General features: G+C 38.5%; 2 protein-coding genes across 2 annotated transcripts in view; one reads left to right on the plus strand and one right to left on the minus strand.

Moving 5' to 3' along the window:
- Positions 1-426, minus strand: part of LOC124804667 (leucine--tRNA ligase, cytoplasmic) — a 167,947-nt gene extending 167,521 nt beyond the window's left edge. Inside the window, exon 1 of the mRNA XM_047264908.1 lies at positions 249-426. Coding sequence (XP_047120864.1) covers positions 249-251 — 3 coding nt within the window. The 5' untranslated portion in view covers positions 252-426. The remainder of the gene's footprint in view (positions 1-248) is intronic.
- Positions 427-782: 356 nt separating this feature from the next.
- The window catches only part of LOC124804790, a 33,949-nt gene continuing 9,452 nt past the window's right edge, over positions 783-25,279 (plus strand). The window contains exons 1-4 of the mRNA XM_047265118.1: positions 783-1,197; positions 1,330-1,500; positions 14,392-14,506; positions 17,933-18,113. Of these exons, the coding sequence (XP_047121074.1) occupies positions 1,075-1,197; positions 1,330-1,500; positions 14,392-14,506; positions 17,933-18,113 (590 nt within the window). The 5' untranslated portion in view covers positions 783-1,074. The remainder of the gene's footprint in view (positions 1,198-1,329; positions 1,501-14,391; positions 14,507-17,932; positions 18,114-25,279) is intronic.

Raw genomic sequence — 25,279 nt, forward strand, 5'->3', positions numbered from 1 at the left:
GCAGAGACTGCCATCCGTTCCGAAATATAAACCATTCTTTCCAGTGAGTACAATAAAATACGTATGTGCTAGGAAGAATTACAGGAGATCAAGTGAATAACTGGCACTCACTGCGAAGCACAGTATAATATCCCGTATTGATACTGAATTTGGGGGAGGAATAGGGAACATGACTGCTAATCTATTTCCAGATGCAGAAGGCGCAAATCTGTTAAGGTCGAGATCGTTAAATAAAATAGTTATCATACCATTTAGATGTGAAACTATTTCGCCACGATTTTTATAAGGTCTGTCTGCACAAACTTCAAACACTGGCACGTGTACTTCCTCCACTTCTGATGCAAGTTTCCCTCTTCCTCGTCATGCCTTCTAGCAAAGCCAAACATTTAAACTGCCAACCTTACTTGGCAATTGTTGGGTTTCCCACTTCATAAATCGCAATAAGTAGTTTATAATAGTTTGAGAATGAAGCGAAATATCTTCCAAGTCTGTAAATGATTCGAAGCTGTCTTATATCAGGCGTTATTATCTGCTTTGTTTTATTTTATTGTTAGCTAATACAGAGGTCAAATTTGGCTATTCTGAAAACGAAGTCAAATTCAATTTGAAATCGTAAATTGAACATAACAGCATCATGTGTGTACAATGAGTAAATTTAGTATGGTCTTAATTATTAAATGGCACCGTAACATTAATTGTCAACATACTTCCAACATAGCTTTGTAAAATATAAGTACTGAAATCTTGTGTGTAGTGTTTGTTTTGGCCGCCGCCACTTGCGCCCTCCATCCAAAATAATAAATCTCAGTGCCTCAGCTGAGTGCGGTCGCACGAGAGTTTGTGGATACAAATTTTGTTTAAGTTTGGATAAGTTTCAGAACGAGTGATTTGATTTTGATGTCGTATAGTTTGGGTTGGTAACGGAAGGAAAACTTTGTTGTGTACTTAATGCGTCTGTAAACAAAATAATCTGTTGATTATATTGAAGTGCCTCAGTTTCCACCTAGGGGGCCTACGTGACGTGTGGTTTCTTTGTTTGAGTTTTTTTATTTCCGAATATAATTAAAGCTCGCAATGCTCATTTCATGTAAGTGTTTGAATGTCACAATCGACACGCAGAGTTCAGAAATAAAAGACGTTATTATTGCTAACCTGGGTCTGAATGCCGATGAGGAAGCCGATAAATTTTTCAAGGAGGTATTATTTATCTTTCTTTTTTTTTTTTCAGAATTCCATCGGTTGATATCAGATTATTTACGAAAAAAATGAGTACCCGAAAATGTTCGTAATGTATTGCGTAATATTTACACATACAATTCTTTATTGCAGACGATATATGCTGTTGAGCATGCAAGAATATCAAAAATCCAGTCCTGCCTTGTGCAAATCAGATGCATTGGAAACTGGATAATTAACTTTTGTTTAAACTGTTCGACAAATACTCACGCTATCAGGAGGGATAAAGGAGCAGCGTTTATTCTGTTCACCAAAGCTATGTTGGTATGTATCCGTACATATGAGGGAGTCAAATGACACAATGAATGTGGTATTTTCTAATAACATTCATAACTAGATATCCCCACTTCTTGAATTTGCAGTAGGTTGAGATTCTGATGTTGAATCAAAATCTGGTACAGTCAGTTCTGTAGCTATGTTGCAAAGTGAATTTGGAATGAGATAAATTTTGAATATGCAGGAAAAACCGTCATGCTCTGAGCATGCTGGAAACTTGTGTTGGTCAATAATGGCAATATGTGGACGAAAAATGCCCAGGTCAGAACGTGGGAGTGACAAAGACAAGAGGCAGGGCTTTATTGAAGTGCAAATTTTAATCTTCAACTTCAGAGGCAGTCACTAAGCATTTTTCTCAACTTTCAACATTTTTTTCAGAGAATATTAAGTACTCATGATGTCAGTAAATGCGAAAGGAGAGAAGATAATATAAAATCAGTAAAGATGAGAAACAACCAGTTTCAATAGTGCTTGTTTTCAGCAACCACAAACAATTTCTTTAATATGGTGTATTACTGAAATGATAGGCCTGTCCAGGACCTTTCATCGCATGCGTAATTTGGTTGACAGATTAAAATAGATTTTGAAATGATACTGTTGCCCTTGTCTTCAAGAAGTGCCAGATTTAATTTGCAAAGAACTCTCGTAAGTTTATGCGGGTGCTACAGGGTTTGTGTGCCAAACTGATTCCCAAGTGTATAGTGACTGTCATGATGACAGGAAAGTGGGTAAAAGTTACGTATTGGATCCCTTTGCACTTTTCAATATGGCACGGACATAAACATTAAGCTCCACTGCTGGTCAGTGTGTAACAACAACCGTTGTTTGTCTTCTTTCGCATTTGTTACCTTCACCAGTTCGCAACCAGATTTTTCCTTTGACCTAACCTAGACCTCGGGTTGTACTACAAATCAGTCTGTCACCACAACAACGATTTTGTGGGGAGGGGGAGTGGAGGGCGGTTCTAGTACAACACTTTAATCGGAAAGTGATTGACATGATACATCATGTACATTAAAACACACACACTTAGACTGAGTGGGGTGGCACATTCGTTAGCACACTGGACCTGCATTCAGGAGGACGACGGTTCAATCCCACGTCTGGCCATTCTGATTTAGGTTTACTATGATTTCCCTTATTCGCTCCGGGAAAATGCCAGGTAGGTTCCTTTGAAAGGGCACGACCGACTTCCTTTCCTGTCCTTCGCTATTTCCAATGACCCCGCTGTTAGATCTCCATCCCCCAACCCCCACCCAACACACACTTATTTCTGCCACAGAATAATATAAATTGTAGTACAACCAAAAGTTAGACAATGTAGTCTGTGTGTTTGCAGTACCATATTAGTTTAACTGAGTCAAACAAAAGCTATAAAGTTTACCAGCTTTCAAAATTTCGTTGTCGTTAGAACTTTTTTTTGTATATTAGTTGCTCTGTTTCTATTCATGCAGAAGATACTTTAGTGTATCTTTTTCAGAATGTAGCTTAATTCTGAGCTTTTGATTCTGGTTTCTAAATAATCTTTATGAATTGTGGTTGATCATGCAGAGTTCCAAAAAAAGTTAAATAGTGAAAGTCTAAACATAGTCAGAGTATTTAGCATCCATGATTTTAGTCCCATTGAATACCATTTGGCTAATTGGTCTGAGTTACCTTTGCAACTAGTTACCTGCACTCATCTTTTATGAATATCACTTTTGTCCCCAAGATATATTTCACTTGTTCTGTTTCGAGACAATTATAATTACAAATTATGTCTGCTGTCAAGCTTTGGGAAATAGATGTGTGGTCCAGATGTAGCACAGCTGCCTTAAGTGACTGCTTCATATTAAACATGATTCTGTCTCTAAAGGGCTGCTGGAGGGGAGGAGCTGAGGGCGGGGAGTATTACGTGTATTCCTGTTACAGTTTGGGAGCAGTATTGTTTATATTGCTGTCCAGCCATTGTGCTGTAGGGTTTCTATGGTTACATTAAATCACTTCCATTGAATGCTGGGATAGTTCCTTGAAAAGGCTGTACCTAAAGCCTCCATATTTGTTTTACTGAACTTACCGTCTGTCTCTGATGACTCTGCTTTTGACAAGACATTAAACCCTGACGGTCCTTCAGCTTTCCTTTATGTGTTATCTGCACTGCTTTTGTACTCTTTAAAAAATTGGGTAGGTGTTGGATTTTATTTATCAGATTTCTCATCCAGCATAGAACATAGTAATGTTATTCTTTATTGCATCTTCATTGTACAAATCCCACCTGTTGGAAAAACTCCTTATGCAAATATAACAATAATGGAAATTCCTGGAAAAAATACATAAGATGCATTGCACATAGAAGCACTTACGAAACAATAGTATTGACACTAGTTTTTGAGCTTTTTATCTGTCTGTAGTAGAAGTGCATACATTCACACACACAATAACTCAGACACCCAACTGCACAAAACCTATGTTTTGCAGGATTTTCTTTCATTTTCACTCCTTATTTTAGTTGGATTTCAACCAGTTGGTTTAATAGAAAGACCATTATCAACCAATTAGGCATGTAAATTTCTTGTTTGCATTTCTCAAGCCAGCTAGATTTTACAAACCACTACCTAAGTTGGAAAGTGTCAAAGCCCATTCCTAAAGAGGTGTGAACTACATTCATACGTCAGAAGGGAGAATATTTAATAGAATAGACTTACACTAATATGTAAATATAATATGGGGAAACATTATATTTAGTTGCCTACAAGATTTGGTACTTTGCTCACTTAAAAAACTGTGGTATTTGCTGATGACACGTGTACTAATAAATGGCCAAAACATGTTCGTATCAGACACAAGCAGGAGAATAATGGCCAAGTTTACAACTGGTTTTCTTTTAATATTACAAAAACTCATAGTATGCAATCTCAAACAGCTCAAAATGTCTTACAGATATCAGAAATAGAAATGAATGGGCACACACTAGATGAAGCTGCATGAGTAATGTTCCTGAAAATCAAGACAGATAATAAACTGAGTTGGCATCAGCACATGTATAAGTTAACAGAACTGTTCTGTGGTGTAATTTTGCATACTTTCTCCCAATAGTTCCCTGTGGCATAATTCTCTGGGACTGTTCAGCTAAAGTCAACAAAGTACTTATTCTACTGAAGCACACAATAAGAATGTTATCTGATCCACCAGGAAGTTTCATATCAGCGCACTCACCGCTGCAGAGTGAAGATTTCACTCTGGAAACATCCCCCAGGCTGTGGCTAAGCCATGTCTCCGCAATATCCTTTCTTCAGGGAGTGATAATTCTGCAAGGTTCGCAGGAGAGCTTCTGCATAGTTTGGAAAGTAGGAGACGAGGTACTGGTGGAATTAAAGCTGTGAGGATGGGGCGTGAGTTGTGCTTTGGTAGCTCAACTGGTAGAGCACTTGTCCGCGAAAGGCAAAGGTCCCGAGTTTGAGTCTCGGTCCGGCACGCAGTTTTAATCTGCCAGGAAGTTTCAGCTTCATTCTGGTCTTGTTCTATGCCTCCTCAGTGGCAGTACTGCTATGCACTTCAGTGCTGCTCATGGCACATTTTTGGCTTATCAATCTTACGATCTCTTCCCCCCGATCTTCTGGCTTTGTGACATTGGTCACTCCAGTATGATGTTTGTGATAGTGATCAATTCCTGGTAATCCTGTTACTTTTTTGCCACTGCCTGACATACTAGTTACCACAATTGGTTTTTCGAAGAGCCAGTAGGCAGTTACATACTTCTGCTGCTAGCTCCAACCCTCATTGTCAGGTTGCTGTGACGAGGTTGTGGGATATGACTCCAGTTCAATAACCTGCACCGCTGGAACTTTTATTCGTCTTCCTTCAGATGCTTTCTGCCACCGGCCATTCCCATGGTGGACCAGAGACATTGCAACAGTTATTCAGAATCATTGTAGGGCCCGCAACACCACATGTGGCATCTTTCACAGGCCATCCTCCTCACTAAGACCCACTACCTAATTTAGTGCAGTAAGAAGGAATGCTGGAAACCCTATGTCTCCTAGTTAGGACCATATGCCTCTTCCTCCCAGGCATGGGGCAAGTTTCGTAGTGATCTGGGTTGTCAAAGATCAACTACTGTTCTGGGTCTCGTCCTTCAGGGCAGGTTTTGTACCACAGTTCCTGCTGAACACCTAGCAACTATTTCTGGGACAGCATCAGCATCATCTTCTGACTCGGCTACCTTTCTAGTGCAGAAACAAAGTTGAGCACACTCCCCTATGTTTCATCCCCCTTGTCCACCGACCAAGCCAAATTATATAATGAACCCTGAAGTGACTGAGAACTGCTGTAGGCTCTGGCCTTGTCTCATGGTATGGCTGTATCTACTAAATGTGTCCTACTGTTCTTCTTTCGAAGATCTCTTCCTTTTACAATGCTGAGATAGTTTCATCATCCCTCTCCTTATGCCAGGCAAAAAGCCAGTGTCTGTTGACAATTACTGACTGATTGGATGGCATCACCAACATGCTGTAAAAACTGCTTGAAGGTTTTTTTTTTTTTTTTTTTTTTGTCCCCCTGTCAGAGTGGTTTCTGGGAGGGATTATTCACAATCATCTGGTTAGCTTGGCTTTTTCTAAACGCCAGCAGCTCATCACAGTCTTTTCTGCCCTACTTAAGGCATACACCACCATTTGGCACTATCACGTTTTACTTATCCTCCACGATAGGAGCTTTCAAGGCTCCTTACTAATATTTATTTGTCAGATTTTATCCCACCAGTAGTTCTGGGCTAGAGGTGGTGCTTCACCTAGCTTTTAACAAGTGTAAGAGAATTACATCCCACAAGAACACATGCCGAGTGTCATACTCTTCCTCATTGTCATGAATGGGCTAGAGACCTATGTCTGACCACCTGAAAGTAGGACTGATCTATTCCATGGTCCTAAAGCTTACTGGACCCATGATCTTTCAGTTCCCCAAAGGTATCATGGTGCTACTGTCATTTACACTGACAGATCTAAAACCATTGATTGGATGGAATATGCTTCTAAATCCCCTGCTGTTCAGGAAGAACATTTGTTACCTGGAACTTGTGATTCTATGGCACAACAGATAGCCATTATCAGAGCCCTATGTTTTATTAAACAAGTCTCTCTTGATCACATTTTTATTTGCAGTGTCTCAGTGAGCAGTCTTTGGGCCATTGATCACTGTTTGTTGTCACCCTGTGATAGCTGCTGTTCGTGGCCTCCTCTGTGGCCTTAGTTGTACTGCCTGCTCAGTTGTCTTTCTCTAGGTCCCAGGACATTTGAGTATACCAGGGAAGGAACTAGCTGACCATTTGGCTAGAGAAGTGCTACCTCATCCCCATACTTGCTTTGACAGCCCCAGATGCAGATAAGGTCTCTGCTCACTGGCAAATGGAACTACTGCTGCATGGCACTCCTCTTTCCTTAAAGAGCCTTGAAGACTGTACTAATATATTGGTGGAATGCACCCTCCTCGTGGCCCTCCATGCTAAGTGTGATCTTTGAATTCCGTGCCTCTAATATTAGCAGACAATTCAGACTGTTGAACTGGTTTCCACTTTTCTCCGTGATAGATGTTTTTATTCTCAGATATAAGATTTTTTAACTACCTTCAGAGCAGGGCAGGGTGATTGGGGTTAGGGCTTCTCCCGCTGCACGGTGCACCTAGGGGTCCCCAAGCCTACCAACTTTGCCAACTGCCTCTTCATCCCTCTTTTACTCTATTTTAATTGCATTCAGATGCAGTTAGCTTCTGTTTCTGGTGATCGTATTTTCTATTTTAGTGTTAGTGTGCTATTATGAGTACTCTTTAACATCTTGACTGTAATGGAACAGGGGTGGTATAGCTGTGGATAGAACAGCACCTGTTGTGTGCAGTGTGTCTGGGACACATGCCTGCTGCCTTACCTGTTTCTCTCGTCTTGCTTTTGTTATTGACAGTCCAACTGATGCTCACTACATTTTTAGCCTTCTCACTTTTACTGTTCTGAATCTCCCTACTGAAAGGTATTATTTGCTCTATAACTGTCTTTGTCCTTAATTGGGTTGTCAGGGGGTGAATGCGGTGGAGTTTCTCTCACCACGGATGAGTCCTGTGAGACCGTATGAGGTGACCTGACTTCTCAGTAAATTATTCCTCAGCTTTGGCATCAGTATTGCCTTCAGTGTTTCAATCTTACCACTTCTATGTACTTTCATCATCAGAACACGTTCCTGGTGGACATTACTAATGCCAGATGAACTACCCCTGGGCTGAGTGACTAATAACCTCCTTGTTTAGTGCCTTAACCCCCAACTAACCAACCATCTATTTTGAGTCCTCTGTTGTTTATGATAAACATCAATGATATTGCATTTGCACTGTCTGAAAATACAAATTTTGTACTTTTTGGAGATGACAAAAGAATAGAAAGAAAAAATAGTACCTGTTGTCTTTACAAAGTACTTGAAAATTTCAACAGATGAATCAGTGCAAATTGATTATCATTAAATTGTCACTTCAAAGCATACAGTATGGAGAGTCTTGGTTGAGCAGAAATTGCACCCCTAGAAACAATAAGACAAATTGTAGATCTGAAGATGATCAGTACTTTGTGCTGGTATTGACAGTAGACTCTCAATGTACAAATGTAACATACTTCACATACATAGATGAATGTCCATGTTATACAATAACATGACTGTGACAATGGTGTACAAAGTACCTTTTGCCATACACCACAGGGTGGCTTGCAGAATATGGATGAGGTTCATTGGTAAGATTCTGGGAAAATGCAGTCAGTCTACAAAGGAGGCTGATTACAAAAAGTGTGTGACCTGTACTAAGTAGGACTACCAGGTGGTATTGAATGTATGCATATTAACAGGCTTCTTCGACACACAGCATAACATCATAGAAATATTGGACAACCTGACCCAGCAAATGCTTGATGATAGACACTGACTATCCCGTGACAGCCAACTTACAAAATTTTAAGTACCTGGATGAAGTGACAAATCTAAGACTATATTACGGCTTCCTAAGTATTGCTCGTGTAGGGATTGTGAACACAATATTAGACTGATTACAGTGGACACAGGGGCACTAAGCAGTCATTCTTCCTTTGCTCCATATGTGAATGTAACAGCAATGAACACTAATATGTGATAAATTGGGAAATACTTCATAGTGGATTGCGGAGTATGGATGTAGAAGTAATATGGCTATTGTCAGTATGCCCAGTTGCTTAGAGCTATCTTCTAGTGGTTCTTTAGTGGTCTCCACATGCTATTCATAATATATATTTTTGTTAAGTGAACACTTTCTTCCTCAGTGAAGAGTTGCTTTAAATTGTGATGCCATGAGACATTAGTGAATAGAAGCAGGAAAAGTAAGTCAACTTTGTGACCTTCCCATCTTCAGAGTATGCTTACCATCCGTAGTTCAAAATTTCCAGGGCTCAAACATAAATACTTAAGCTTATCTTTAATGTATGACTTCCAGTTAACACCTAAAACCCCCTTTTGTTGTTGTTGACATGTGTTGCAAAAGTGATGGAGTGGTGCGAAGAGAATGTAATGTTGCTGATAGAAGGGTATAGGTATCCCACTTACTTGTGGGATCAAAGAGATCCACAGCACAAATTCTGAAGACACGGAAATATGATTAGTAGAAAATTGCTCAAGTGCTTAAAGATCCTACTGGGGACGTGAAAAAGATGATAAATTCATTAGATCATTGTATCAGGTGAGAACAAAGTGAAATAAGCACAAGATTTGTATGTCTTTATATTAATAAGGTAAGGCACAATAAATTTCCTTGAAAGTAACCAAATGCAAATACTTATCAGTTATGCCAATTAAAATTGAAATTATGTTATCATTATTATTGATTATGTTTGTGGTCTCTGTAATTATTTGGGTGATATCTCACTATTATGTTAATTATTTTTGATAAAAAATAATAGTGATTTACATGGGATCACGTTATCTGCCCACTGAAAAACAATATAGCAGACTTGACCAAGTAGCCTATTCCTAGAAATGCTGATTTATAGCAGCTGTTGAAATGAGAAACGGTTGCTTACGTAAATGTCTTTGGTTGCTAATAACAAAAGTATAAAAACTACCTGTTCTTCAGGTTATCTTGGTTGTTGGTAATTAGTGTTCAGGTTTTAAATTTCCTCCTCGGTTGTAATAAGAAACCAGCAAAAAGTGTCAAATCAATGAATGTGCAAAGTTTTTGACTAAGCTAAGGAAAGCTGGAGCTATGATTCAGTGTTAAGTGCACTACGTCCACACTTTCTGCATTATGTATAAATTGAAACCCACACATTATCTGGTTATCAAAGTTTTGCATTGTGGCTGTAGTTCAGTGTTGTATCCTGTGTGCCAATTATTAGTGACGTAAAGCAATGTTCATAGGCTGTGTTCACTATCTTGTGTTGACTTCTGTTCCCTCTAGTATAAAAACTTGGTCACAGATTAAGCAAAAATGAACGCTGATGAATTATTTGCAAATGTGTATTCACCAGTGTTTGTTTCCATTTGCTCCAGTGTAAAGAGGGCTTAAGAATTTATGTTACCCATTAACCTGAATACTTTTTTTCTGTATTTTTGGAATATGATTGACATACCTATATGAGGTCACACTTTTGATGAGATGTGAAGTATGTGAAAGGAAGGGAACAAAAAATTAGTTGCTAGTGAATACCTTGAAGAAAAAAATTATTGTATAGGCATCAGTCAGTTTCCACCTGACAGTTCTGTCCTCTTGCAGATGCGATAAATATATTCATCTAATTTCAGTTACTTCCCCATGAACCATGGACCTTGCCGCTGGTAGGGAGTTTTGTGTGCCTCAGTGATACAGGTAGACGTATCGTAGGTGCAACCACAACGGAGGGGTATCTGTTGAGAGAACAGACAAACCTGAAGAGGGGCAGCAGTCTTTTCAGTAGTTGCAGGGGCAACAGTCTGGATGATTGTCTGATCTAGCCTTGTAACACTAACCAAAACAGCCTAGCTGTGTTGGTACTGCAAACGGCTGAAAGCAAGGGGAAACTACAGCCGTAAATTTTCCTGAGGGCGTGCAACTTTACTGTATGGTTAAATGATGATGGCGTCCTCTTGGGTAAAATATTCCGGAGGTAAAATAGTCCCCCATTCAGATCTCCGGGTGGGGACTACACAAGAGGATGTCGTTGTCAGGAGAAAGCAAACTGGCGTTCTACAGATTGGAGCGTGGAATTTCAGATTCCTTAATTGGGCAGATAGGTTATAAAATTTAAAAAGGGAAATGGATAGGTTAAAGTTAGATATAGTGGGAATTAGTGAAGCTCGGTGGCAGGAGGAACAAGACTTCTGGTCAGATGACTACAGGGTTATAAACACAAAATCAAATAGGGGTAATGCAGGAGTAGGTTTAATAATGAATAGGAAAATAGGAATGTGGGTAAGCTACTACAAACAGCATAGTGAACGCATTATTGTGGCCAAGACAGATACAAAGCCCACGCCTACCACAGTAGTACAAGTTTATATGCCAACTAGCTCTGCAGGTGATGATGAAATTGAAGAAATGTATGATGAAATAAAAGAAATTATTCAGTTAGTGAAGGGGGATGAAAATTTAATAGTCATGGGTGACTGGAATTCGGCAGTAGGAAAAGGGAGAGAAGGAAACGTAGTAGGTGAATATGGATTGGGGGGAAAAAATGAAAGAGGAAGCCGCCTGGTAGAATTTTGCACAGAGCACAACTTAATCATAGCTAACACTTGGGTCAAGAATCATGAAAAAAGGTTATATACATGGAAGAAGCCTGGAGATACTGACAGGTTTCAGATAGATTATATAATGGTAAGACAGAGATTTAGGAACCAGGTTTTAAATTGTAAGACATTTCCAGGGGCAGATATGGACTCTGACCACAATCTATTGATTATGAACTGTAGATTAAAACTGAAGAAACTGCAAAACCAGAGGTTGTTCAGAGTTTCAGGGAGAGCATAAGGGAACAATTGACAGGAATGGGGGAAAGAAATACAGTAGAAGAAGAATGGGTAGCTTTGACGGATGAAATAGTGAAGGCAGCAGAGGATCAAGTAGGTAAACAGACTAGGGCTAGTAGAAATCCTTGGGTAGCAGAAGAAATATTGAATTTAATTGATGAAAGGAGAAAATCTAGAAATGCAGTAAATGAAGCAGGCAAAAAGGAATACAAACGTCTCAAAAATGAGATCGACAGGAAGTACAAAATGGCTATGCAGGGATGGCTAGAGGACAGATGTAAGGATATAGAGGCTTATCTCACTAGGGGTAAGATAGATACTGCCTGCAGGAAAATTGGAGAGACCTTTGGAGAAAAGAGAACCACTTGTATGAATATCAAGAGCTCAGATGGAAACCCAGTTCTAAGCAAAGAAGGGAAAGGTGGGAGGAGTGTATAGAGGGTCTGTACAAGGGCAATGTACTTCAGGACATTATGGAAATGGAAGAGGATGTAGATGAAGATCAAGTGGGAGATATGATACTGCGTGAAGAGTTTGACAGAGCACTGAAAGACCTGAGTCGAAACAAGGCCCCGGGAGTAGACAACAATCCATTAGAACTACTGACAGCCTTGGGAGAGCCAGGCCTAACAAAACTCTACCATCTAGTGAGCAAGGTGTATGAGACACGTGAAATACCCTTAGACTTCAAGAAGAATATAATAATTCCAATCCCAAAGAAATCAAGTGTTGACAGATTTGAAAATTACCGAACTATCAGTTTAATAAGTCTCAGCTGCAAAATACTAATGCGAAGTCTTTACAGACGAATGAAAAAACTAGTAGAAGCCGACCTCGGGGAAGATCAGTTATGATTCCGTAAAAATATTGGAACACGTGAGGCAATACTGACCCTACGACTTATCTTGGAAAATAGATTAAGGAAAGGCAAACCTACGTTTCTAGCATTTTTAGACTTAGAGAAAGCTTTTGACAATGTTGTCTGGAATACTCTCTTTCGCTCTGAAGGTGGCAGGGGTAAAATACAGGGAGCAAAAGGCTATTTACAATTTGTACAGAAAGCAGATGGCAGTTATAAGAGTCGAGGGGTATGAAAGGGAAGCAGTGGTGTCGAGGGGTATGAAAGGGAAGCAGTGGTTGGGAAGGGAGTGAGACAGGGTTGTAGCCTGTCACTGATGTTATTCAATCTGTATATTGAGCAAGCAATAAAGGAAACAAAAGAAAAGTTTGGAGTAGGAATTAAAATCCATGGAGAAGAAATAAAAACTTTGAGGTTCACCGATGACAGTTGAACGGAATGGACAGTGTCTTGAAAGAAGGGTATAAGATGAACATCAACAAAAGCAAATAAGGATAATGGAATGTAGTCGAATTAAGTCGGGTGATGCTGAGGGAATTAGATTAGGAAATGAGACACTTAAAGTAGTAAAGGAGTTTTGCTATTTGGGGAGCAAAATAACTGATGATTGTCAAAGTATAGAGGATATAAAATGTAGACCGGCAATGGCATGGAAAGCATTTCTGAAGAAGAGAAATTTGTTAACATCAAGTATAGATTTAAGTGTCAGGAGTTCATTTCTGAAAGTATTTGTATGGAGTGTAGCCATGTATGGAAGTGAAACGTGGACGATAAATAGTTTAGACAAGAAGAGAATAGAAGCTTTCGAAATGTGGTGCTACAGAAGAATGCTGAAGATTAGATGGGTAGATCACATAACTAATGAGGAAGTATTGAATAGGATTGGGGAGAAGAGAAGTTTGTGGCACAACTTGACTAGAAGAAGGGATCGGTTGGTTGGACATGTTCTGAGGCATCAAGGGATCACAAATTTAGCATTGGAGGGCAGCGTGGAGGGTAAAAATAGTAGGGGGAGACCAAGAGATGGATACACTAAGCAGATTCAGAAGAATGTAGGCTGCAGTAGGAACTGGGAGATGAAGGAGCTTGCACAGGATAGAGTAGCATGGAGAGCTGCATCAAACCAGTCTCAGGACTGAAGACCACAACAACAACAACAATTTCAGTTAGGAGTCAGTATGAATCTTTAATCATTTTTTGGCTCTACTGTGTCTTCAAGTTGTGGGTTTGGGGTGGGGTGGGGGGTGGAGGTTGGGTCATGTCAGGTAAGGTACTCAGACCAGAGAGATTCACCTGTAGGGAGGACAGGGGCTCATTGCATGATGTAGCTCTGTGATGCTGTGGCATTTATTGAACAATGGTATGATGCCATGTCATTGACTCAGTAGATCAGTGGATCTTTGTCAGCAACCAATCCAATGCTCTCTGATAGATCTTAGGTTTATTTTCTTTCACTTATCACTCCTTTCACCTCTGTGTGAAAAAGCACAGAGTTGCACTGCGATTCAGACCCCTTGTTAAACTGTAGATGCCTCTTTAACTGACTGAGTATATCACTTCAAAGATCGGAGGAAGAAACAAGCATTCCAACTCCTGCTAGACCAAGCCTATTAAAACATTGTGGTATTCATACAAACCTCCAGGATGAGGACAAGCTGTACTGTCATAACATAAAAGAAAAATGAGTTAGGTTGCATATTCTTATGTGCATTGTTAATTGCAAATATGAAGAGAGAAAATGGATATCAATCGTATAGTTAATAATGAAATAATGTAATGGTGAAATATCAAGGGATGGATTAAGCACATCAAGTAGAGACTACAAAATTTACCTTTCACATTAACCATTTAATTTTTGAAAGCCTGGATTATGATATGCATGTCTTCAAGCACAGATTTTAGAATTTAGTTTAAGAAGGTGCTATCCACACAATTGCATTTACAGTGTAGTGTTATTAATTGATATTGGCAATTATTTTGTTATGAAGACCAAAAAGTGAAATATTGGAAGTGACTATGTAATACTTTATTGCTTTCCAGACGGACCAGGCAGAGATAAGTGCTCTGAAAGACTCTGAAAACTGTTCACCAGCATTTCGAATAATTGTCAGTTGCAGTGCTGAAAATGCAAATTCCAAGGCACTGAATTTTTCAGGTGAGTTAGTGGTGAACTGCTCTCATATGGTTGCTGTAATTTACAAACAGAATTTTGTTTACTTATCATAGTGTCCTATAAACATATTTCCACCTTCTGAATTGCATCTGAAAAGGGCCTAATTAGTTTTATATTCAATGATTTGCTTAGCAGTACTGATATAAATTATCAGGGACATGAGGAAGATGGGGGTTCAACATGCAATTGATGACTACTTCGTTAGGCATGGAGTGCAAGTTGACATTGAACGAGGGTGGTAGGAAATCGGCCATGTCATGTTCATATGAATCAACCTGACACTTGCATTGATTGATTTAGGGAAGCCATTAAAACATAAATTTGAGCCACTCTCCTACCTAATGGGAGTCCACTGTCTTAACCACTGCACTACAGTGCTTGATGCATCAGCAGATTGTGTGTGTGTGTGTGTGTGTGTGTGTGTGTGTGTGTGTGTGTGTGTGTGTGTGTGTGTGTGTGTACAAGTACTGCTCTGTATAGTAACTTCAGTAAACAGAGGTGCTGGTTTCCTCAAATCAGAACACTCAACATCACACTTGAACTATCTACCATTGCCAAACTGCCACAACGAGTGATGCACTTACTTTCCAACTTACTCTCCTGGTGTTATTGGGTCCTGAATCTTGGGACTTGCCTCTTTTTTCACATTTCATCAGACATAATTACACACAAACAACAACAAATGCACTACGATGGTAACAATATAAACGCGTTTCATACACAGCGCTAGTCAAACACTACCATACTATCATATTTAGCACAAGACACAATTTGTCATCACATATTCAGTTATCATCATCACAGGGTCAGCCTACAGTAGATAAGATTCATACAAATTGCATCATTGTTGTGACTGAACCTGTAAATGAATAAACATGAAGCTACATGAATGGTGTGTGGTTCTGTAGCATAGTGAGTAAGTAACAGTTCTGACAGGCAGAAATTCGTGAACTCGGATCTCAACACACAATAATTTTTTTTATGGTTAAATCTTTATCAGAACGACTTTGATTGTGATTTTTATTCAGTTCATTGGTTTAAATGTGATTTTTTTTTTAAAATTCTGTGTCACATCATTTACATAATTGTATTGATTTTTTTACATGTTTTTAGTTTTTCTTCGTACCCCAGACAACCATTGTCATTTAGTATTGTCTTTGTCTTGGATGTATTAATCAGCTACTTCGACAAGGCTGTGACTTCCTAAAATCATGCCCTGAAATGAGTTCCATTCTGAGATTTTGCCCACTCCATGTAGAATTGCTTTTAGTCACCATCCCAATCACCATAATATCCTTGTCAGACCCTATGCTCCTTGTTCACTACAACACGTCGTTGGTTCTTGCCACCTGCCTGGCCTTAATTTACATTAATTTCTTCTGTCTCAGCATTTCTTCACAGTAACTACTCCTTTCTTCCTTCTGTTTTAGTTTTCTACTCCTTTCATTTCTGACGTGTATATTTTTCGTCGTCCCCCTCCTGCATCTGTTACATACAATGCACTTAGCTTTTCTCTCGTAGTAAGTTGTGCACACTGTTTTAGTAGTAATTTCTGTCTCACATATTACCCTGTCCTCCAGCTTTAAGCTCTCAGGTTTTTCAAATCGCGTCTGGTGCAGTCCTCAACAATGTCTTTCCTTCTCATCCAATACTGTAAGTCTGTCCTTACCCAGGGTTCTGGGTGACTTTTCCAAACTCTTTCCTTTTTCCTAAACCTCTCCAGTCCTTTTCTTTCATGCCTCTTCCTTCACCTTCAACACCTCTGCTAGAAGAAGGAGCCCGGCTCCAAAAGCTTGCATACGTAAAAGCATGTTTTGTGTGTGTGTTCCTCTGCCACCGCTTGTTGCTTTGATCAAATATTTTGTTATTCAAAACACAAGGAAGAAAAATCTAGATTCTGGTAAGAATTTCTAGTCAGGTATTTCAAAAGTTGCACTATGTTTTTCCTTACTTTGTATATAAATCATAAAGTTTGTCATATTGTGGGCCAAAGCAGATTTATCATATTCTCTATCCCCCTTCAAATAACAGAAATTTTGTTGAAATTATAGAGATTGGTTGGCTATTACTTACCTCCAGGAGGGTAAATTCTAGTTTTGCTGATACAGCATTTAAAAGTGGTAACTATTCCTAACTTCTCTGAATATTAGTTATTCCTTGAGGAATAAGTTGGGATAAGTTGTGGAAAATAGCTGAAGACTAGGTGACACTCAGGCAGGAGGCTTTTGCAAAACATTATCTATGTACTGACAAGTATAGAAAGCTCTAATAATAGTGAAAAGGAAACTGTGACATGCCAGTCCTGTATAGGCAGTTTTGTTGTAGTGTATCTGTCCACCCTTCGTGTATTACCATAAGATATATTGGGAAATAATAAAAGAACAGCAAATTAGTCATAGATTATGCATAGAACTTATCAAAAAAGTCAGAAGAAGAAAGAGTGAAGGTGTTAATGTAAGAGATTAACAGTATCAAAAAAGCTTTTACCAGCTTTGGAAAGAGATGGACATCAGAAGGTGCCGAACCCCTTCAACTTAGCCTGAAATTAATAGCTGATGAATGTTAAAGAGCTAAGGATTTTATGTTTTGAAAACTGTGTTTGTTTATTTATTTTTTATTTTTACCACAGTACACATGCAAATATGAGCCTAGATTACTTAATTTTGATATGAGCCAGTACATAAACAGATTCACAAACACTAATTAGAAACCACCATGCATTGGGATTTGTCATAGTATGTACTTAAAGAGTTATACAATATGGCAAAAAACTCTTTAAGTTATATACAGTGCCATAATAGTGCTTGTTTAATATACAAATAGATTTTTTTAGTCATCTATCATATTTCACGGCAGGTTGTTAATATATAGCAAGAAAATTGGTGGATAAAAATCAAAATTCTGTGATCATCCCTCATCACCACCTACATCTGTTTACAGCAACCCATTCAGATTACAATTTGTATTGGGTTCATTAACACTGAATAAAAATTTTGTCATTGCCCTTTTGTAGATACCAATATTAGAGGCGAGGTAGAACTTGGTCCAAACAGTTAAATGTTTTTGTTGAGTCGAAGAAGATACCTGGTGGCCTGAACTTGTCATTTAGTCTTGTAACAGCCTTACACTCGACAGAATAAACTGCATTTTCTGTTGCTGTACAATTTGTGAAGCCAAAAACTTACTAGTCTGACGAAAAATATGTGCCATTCACCATGATAAGACAACATGTCTGGCATATGTGAAACGTGGAAGTAACTGACCTGGAAGGGATTCTAAGCCCCATTCGTAATTTCTGAGATAACATTGTCTTCCAATAGCTGGCACATGGTGTTGTAGATCAGTATAATGCTGAGTAAAAGATGTATTATAATTTATTCTAGATGGAATTCCTTTGTTGTGTTTCAGCTTCACAGCAGCCTACCGGAACAAAGACAGCCATATCAGCATTGCAGCAGCAATTGGCGGATGTTATTCAACAGGAGACCTTACGCATTGATGAAGCTGTGCGTTGCTTTCAGGAACAGCAATATGCAGCACTGGAAGAATTCAGAGAGCGAGCACACAGGGATCACAATGCTCTTGTCAAGTGAGAACCTCATAAATAAAATAATTTTGTAGAATGTAGACACTGTACTGTTTGTTACTATTACATGTCGCGCTGAAATATCATTGGGTAAAAAATTGGTTTTGTAAGCATTATATTCCAATATGACAGATATAATCAGTTTTTTATTTCCATTCCCATAATGCTGTTTTGTTACCTTATGTTAGTCAGTTTTGTACATAGCATTCATGAGTCAGAAAAACAAATTACTCCGTGTGAGGTACACACATTTGGTCATTGTGTCACTTCTTGAAATGTATCACATTTGTGGTATCCTGAATGATTTCCCTTACATTTCTAACATTTCCCTATTGAGTATATCTCTTACGAACTCTTGAATCTTGTTGAATTTGCAGCTGTTTAATCTTCAGGGCAAAAGGCTGGTATGAAAGACTGTGCGGGTATTTTTTTTATTATATATAATGTAGGTAGTTACACTGCTGTGATGTTCAGTTAGGATATTTTTTCAAATTTCTCTTTTTCCCCAGTTTTATGGAGGGTCAATGAGTACATTTCATTGATCATTGTTTTGTACCACTTCTCAGAGTCTCTGCATGCCATTGCCTCCTTGAAAGTTTGTGGCTCATAAGTGACTGGTGCAAGCTACATAATATTGCAAACCTACTGGAGGGCAAAGTTAATCACGATTTGTAAGGCTCATTCCTTGTTGAGCAACTTCCTCGTTAGCATAGGGTCCTTGTGTCTTAAGCAACTTTATCATCTTTGCAAATATTGGGACGTTATAACCATATATAATGTTGTAGGCCTTGAGTTCTGTAGAATACCCTGTGCCAGTTTCGTTGAAGACTGTCTCATGAAACAGTTAGTAGTTAGTTAGTTAGTCAGTCAGTCACATGTTCCATTGATCATTTTGCACAGTGGAGCATGCTGATGTGGAACGAGTCATTTTACATTCACATCGTTTACATACGGTTACTTCCTGAACTTTTCAAAGTTTTATTTTGTTTTTATTATGAAAACAAAAAGATATACGTATGTGAGTTAGTCATCCCTACCCACCACCTTTTACATATTACAGCAATAGAAATTCTTCTATGGAGTAGGAGTTGTCAAGGAGAAACTTTCTCACTTTGTTTTCAAATTTTACTTTGCTGTCTGTCAGACGTTTTATATCATTGGGCAAGCGAACAAAATTTTTTGTTGCAGCATTCTGCACCCTTTTTTGTGCTAAAGACAACCTTAATTAGGAGTAATTAATGTCTCTTTCCTTCTGGTATTGTAATTATATACCTCATTGTTCCTTTTGAACTGTACTGGATTATTCACAACAAATTTTATGAGGGAATAAATATAATGTGTATAAGTAGTCATAATGCCAAACTCATTAAACAGAGGTCTACAAAATGATCACGAGTGGGTGCCACATATTATTTTTACAGCACGTTTTTGCACAGTGAAGACTCTCTTTCTTAAAGATGAGTTACCCAAAACATTATTGCATAGGAAATAATTCAATGAAAATATGCAAAATTTGTCAGCTTACGGATTTTTGTCTCCCCAAGATTTCCAATGATTCTAAGCACAAATGTACCTGAAGTAAGTTGTTTTAGGCGTTCCAAAATGGGTTTTTTCCAATTTAAATTCTCATAAATATGGATCCTGAAAAGAAATTTGATGTTTCCACCCTGTTTTATTTATTTATTTATTTATTTATTATTTCCTCACCATGTGTTATACTTATCATTGGTGTAGTACCACTAGGTGTGTAGAACTGAATACGTCATGTCTTTTTATTGAGGGTGAGACTATTTGCAGAAAACCAGTCAATGATATTTTCAAGAATTTAGTTTACCATTTCTTTTGTTTCTATACGTATGATTGGATTGAATTGCAATATTAGTCATATGATTGGATTGAATTGCAATATTAGTCATCTGCAAAAAGAACTAATTCTACTGGTTGTATAGTAGATGGAAGATCATTTACATGTGTGGGGAATGGTAGTGGACCTGATATTGAACATTGGGGAGCCCCAATTTGAGTATGGGAAGAATGATCGTTTAAAGGCCTCTGTCTGTGCTGTAATTAATCTAATCTTGTCCTCATGATAAGGATAAATGGGGATTTGTAGTTTTATGAACAACACCAGTCTGCTTGCAATGAAACTGATCATTAATGAATTTTGTTTCCTTAACAGTCCTAATAACTTTAAGCCCATTACCAGGCTGTCTTTCCACCAACTGTTGATACTCAAAGAATACAGAACCAGTTTCACTTTTGTTCATAACAAATTTTACAAATCTGTATGAAGTACAATGATCTTCAAACACAAAGTAGCGGGCTCCATCTAATATGAGTCACTGTAGGAATATATAAGATGACTCAGACAAAATTTGTAGTTGGTGTGATGCATGACAGCGTGGTCTAAGTGTAGAAAAATGTAAGTTGACTGCAGAACTATACTATTGCCATCAACATACATTTCACTTAAAGACCATGAAGATAAGGTGCAAGAACATCAGAGGCAGACTGCTAGATTTGTCACCGGAAGGTTCAAACACCATGCAAGTATTAAGGTGATGCTTCGGGAACTCCAAAGGGAATTCCCGTAGGGAAGACGACCTTCTTTTCGAGGAGCGCTGTTGAAAAAATTTAGAGAACTGGCATTTGAGGGTGACTGCAGAGTGATTCTACTGCTGTCAGTCTACATTTTGCCTAAGGACCATGAAGATAAGCTTAGAGAAATTAAGACTGGCATACAGTCAGTCATTTTTCCCTTGCTCTATTTGTGAGTGGAACAGGAGAGGAAATGACCAATAGTGGTACAAGGTACCCTCTGCCATGCACTGTATGGTGGTTTGTAGCGTATTTGTGTAAAGCATTTTATTTTAAATTTTGAATCAAACTGCAGTCGGCCAATTCCATCAAGTTTTGTAGGTTAACATGTGCCAACCTCTGAGACCTTAACAGAGATAATTAAGATGATGCAGTTTGCTTGTTCAGTACTTTCCATACAGAACAACATTTTGTAACATTGATTTTTGGTTCTTATACCAATTGCCGCTGGCTCCCAGTACGTAAATTCATTCTTACTGTTGTTAAACTTTACTGCTTGTGCTGTGTTCTTTATCCAGACAATTTCAAGTTGGGTCTGGTACGCTACTTCTCAAGATTTTTGGAGAACCAACCCTATTCTTATATAGACTGTTGTTAGGAAGGGGTTGTCATGGATGATGTTGCCCCAGTTGATTGATATTAGTTTGAATTGAATTGTCTACATTAAAAGAAGAAAATTAGCTACTGACAGTATTAATTCCTTGTACAGCAGTTACGAAACTTGTTGCAATAATATCTTCTTCTTCTTCTTTTTCTTCATCTTCTTCTTCTTCTTTTTCTTTTTTTGTTGTCACAACTACTTCCTATCTCACAGTGTTTTTTCACAAGTACTTCACACATCCCACTTGCATTCATCTCAAGTGTGGAGTTGGGGCATCATCGTGACAAGAAACAAAGCCCTGGAATGTCACATTTTCAGGAGCATACGTGATTCTATTCCATTCTATGCTATTGAAAAAGGTCATCTTCAACAGCAGCTAATGTACCACAACCAGCATCAAGTGAGGTGGCACAGTTGTTAGCACACTTCACTCGCATTTGACAGGATGACGGTTCAAACTCGCATCTGTCCATCCTGATTTAGTTTTCTGAGATTTCCCTAGATCACTTCAGAGATATGCTGGGATGGTTCCTTTGAAAGATCACAGCAGATTTCCTTACACATCCTTCCCTGTGCAATGGGGCCAATGACCTTGCTGTTTGGTCCCCTCCCCGAAATCGACCAACCAACCACAACCAGCCTTTGCAGAACAGTTTAACACAGTCTGTTATCCTACACAATTCCTGGTAGCAACAAACATACGCATAGCCTGTAGAATGTTGAGTCTCGTCGCTCCCGTCTTTTGAAGGAATGCAGTTGACTTCTGCACAGCTGCTACTTTGAGTTTGGCTTTAATAGTATGTATTATGTCCAAGTCCAGAGGCTGCAGATGGCTTGTGCAGTTTGGAGGAAGGAATACAATATTTACATTCTTCAGAAATGATGTTTTCTTGGGTTGTAAATGTCATCAGTCAGTAATAAGTACTATTTTCCTCCCTGCTGCACCTGTCTGAAGAATCTTATGGAGATTTCTGACATCATCCAGTTGCTACTGTTGTATGCTTAAGAACAAGGAGGCGCTTTGATGTTTTTGAAAAACCTATGAGTTTAAAATTTTCCTATTATTAGAGGGGACAACTTTTCACTTGCATCACGATTTACACGCAGTAACTGTCATTCTTTGCTTGTTTACCTCTGAGACATTTTTATCCCTTAACAGAATATATTTTTGCAGGAAGTAAATTATAAAAGATGCCAGCTTCATTTGTGTTGTGAAAATATCTCTGGGCTCATAACTCTGTACTCATTGTGGCAAAGTAATGGTCTTCCAATAGTTTACGTTTTGTACATCTGCAGCCATACTTTCACCACTTACGCATTGAAATGAAAGATTATGAAGTCTTTTAAAATGATCCATCCAGCTGTCTGTTGTTTTTGAGTATGCTACACAATGGAAAAAAAAGCACCAGATCATACTTTCCTGCCCTATGGAAATTTTTGTGTTATGATTGTCTTTGACATCATGGATGATCATCTGCTTTTGTTGAACTGTTAGCTCTGTGTATTTGCAGACTATAACTCTAAAAATAAAATTTTCTGGTAAATTGAACAATAAACAACTATATGTCTCAGCTTATGCATCGTACACTCAGTGATTGTGATGTAAGATCACATGAACAAGGCCACATTGTAGAAAGGAGGGAAACAGCTTTTCGATTGGTTCATTGCATTTCCCAATATCACTACCAAGGAATTAGCTACTGACCAAAAGACTATAATCTAGAAGTGTGTTGACAGAAAGAATCTATTTCCATTTACTGCCATCGCGAAATATGACCTATGTGAAACTGAAATAAATTAGAAACTCACTTGGACATGTTAAGAATTGCGCAAAACTTGGATTTTAATAGGCAGAATGTTTCATCTTGATTCCTTAAAAGTGGAGTTTTTGTTAAGGTGGGGTTTGTTAAAAATGGAAAGCAGTAACATTGTTTTTATGGGAGTTTCACCGGGAGCGACAGAAATATTCATTAAATGGGAGAATTACTTAAAAGTGAGTTCACTGATTTGAGGCTCTACTGTAAATGCGCACAAACATTCGAAGATAACCAGCACAATAGGCTATACTACTGAATATTTTGTCTCATATAATCACTTGGGAATGAGGATAGAGCTAATCAAAGAAGTGACAAGTGGTGTCAACTTTTACTGTGGATGAATAATTGCTATTGATAGTCATGGTGTCAACAGTGAAACTCAATTCCTTTTAATGCTGTCATTGTTCTTGCAGCAGATATGAGGGCAGTTTATTAACGAAACTTTTTAGAGCAATATAGGACAGTTTCATTAATACACTTTTTAGAGCAATATAGGGCAGATAAGTCTCCATTATAGAGAATTTCCAGGCCACAAAGTGATAGTATTTGTCTGTATGTAATTCAGATATATGATGCCACAGAGTGGTTGCGTGGATAGATTGACATAGGAAGAGAGTAGAGGATAGGGCATGTAGAAATGGAGAAAATGAGTGGGGCAAGCAAAAGTTAAAAAAAAATGTTTGGGAAGACATACTGCTCATATCTACTCACAATTTTTTGCTAAGTGTGATCAGTGCCAAGCATCGCCTGTTCTGTCATCCTATCTCTTCTTCAGTAGTTGCCTAGAACACACAAATAGTAAAACATCATCAGACACTTTCTTTTGTAGAAACACACAGTAAATGCAGTACAGTTGTCTGTATAAAAATGTACCGAGCAAAATCTATACAGGATAAGTATGAGGCGTGATCAAAAGTACCAGGAATTTTTGCGTTTTTATTTATTCATCATCATCTACTTTGCCCCCTTTCACAATAATCCTCCTCATATATAATATCTTGTGCCAACTCTTTTCCAGTCTTGAAAGCACTCTAGAACTCGTATTTGGTACAGTGTTCAGCTTCTTCAGCGATTCTGTTTTTATCTCATAAGTGGTGGCAAAATGATGTCCTTTCATGGTTCTCTTCACCCACGGGGAGTAAAAAAGTCGCAGGGGGCCACATCCAATGAATACAGAGGCTGAGGCAACATAATGTGTAGCGGTTCTGCCTGTTTTATTTATTTCATTTGTTTGTCCTCTGTGTTGTTCACTACACTGGCTGAAAATTGGGATTTGTGTTTTGGACACTGACTACTGTAAATAATGTAGCAGACATATGCATAGCTGCATTGCACGGTCTTTTACTTGCACTGTTTACACAACCCCCCAATAATACACAGTTATATATGTATGGCCAGTGCACTATTGTTTACCGAGCGAGGTGGCGCAGTGGTTAGCACACTGGACTCACATTCGAGAGGACGACGGTTCAATCCCGTCTCCGGCCATCCTGATTTAGGTTTTCTGTGATTTCCCTAAATCGTTTCAGGCGAATGCCGAGATGGTTCCTTTGAAAGGGCACGGCCGATTCCCTTCCCAATCCTTCCCTAACCCGAGCTTGCGCTCCGTCTCTAATGACCTCGTTTTCAACGGGACGTTAAACACTAACCACCACCACCACCACCACTATTGTTTAAACATTCCATGAGCCTCATTAATAGTTTTCAGGAGAAACTTCACATACTGCTACTATAGTTTTCTGTTGAACATCTATGAGCAGTAAAAACATAACCACAAAGTTCACAGTTCTTGAAGAATAATCAGGTCTGTATGGAGCAGACACTGTCACTGTTTTTACACACGGCCTAATTGTTTAACATTTATTCCACAGTTAATTTGTTTAAAGTGAAATATTCAGAAAATGCAATTAAAACTCAACTCATTAAATTAACTGAATACATCGAAAAATTGTGTCTTTTTACCAGTTTCTTCTACTGCAAGAGTTAGGCCAAATTATTTGTTTAAATCATGAAATTAAGAAATATCATTACAAAAACAAATGACAATAAACTAAATATTCAGAATGCAAACATACATCAGGAACATTTATACCCCCTCCCTCCCCTCTGTGTGTGTGTGTGTGTGTGGGGGGGGGGGGGGGCCGTGCATGCTC

This window comes from Schistocerca piceifrons, chromosome 7 (assembly GCF_021461385.2).
Source record: "Schistocerca piceifrons isolate TAMUIC-IGC-003096 chromosome 7, iqSchPice1.1, whole genome shotgun sequence".
Lineage (NCBI taxonomy): Eukaryota > Metazoa > Arthropoda > Insecta > Orthoptera > Acrididae > Schistocerca > Schistocerca piceifrons.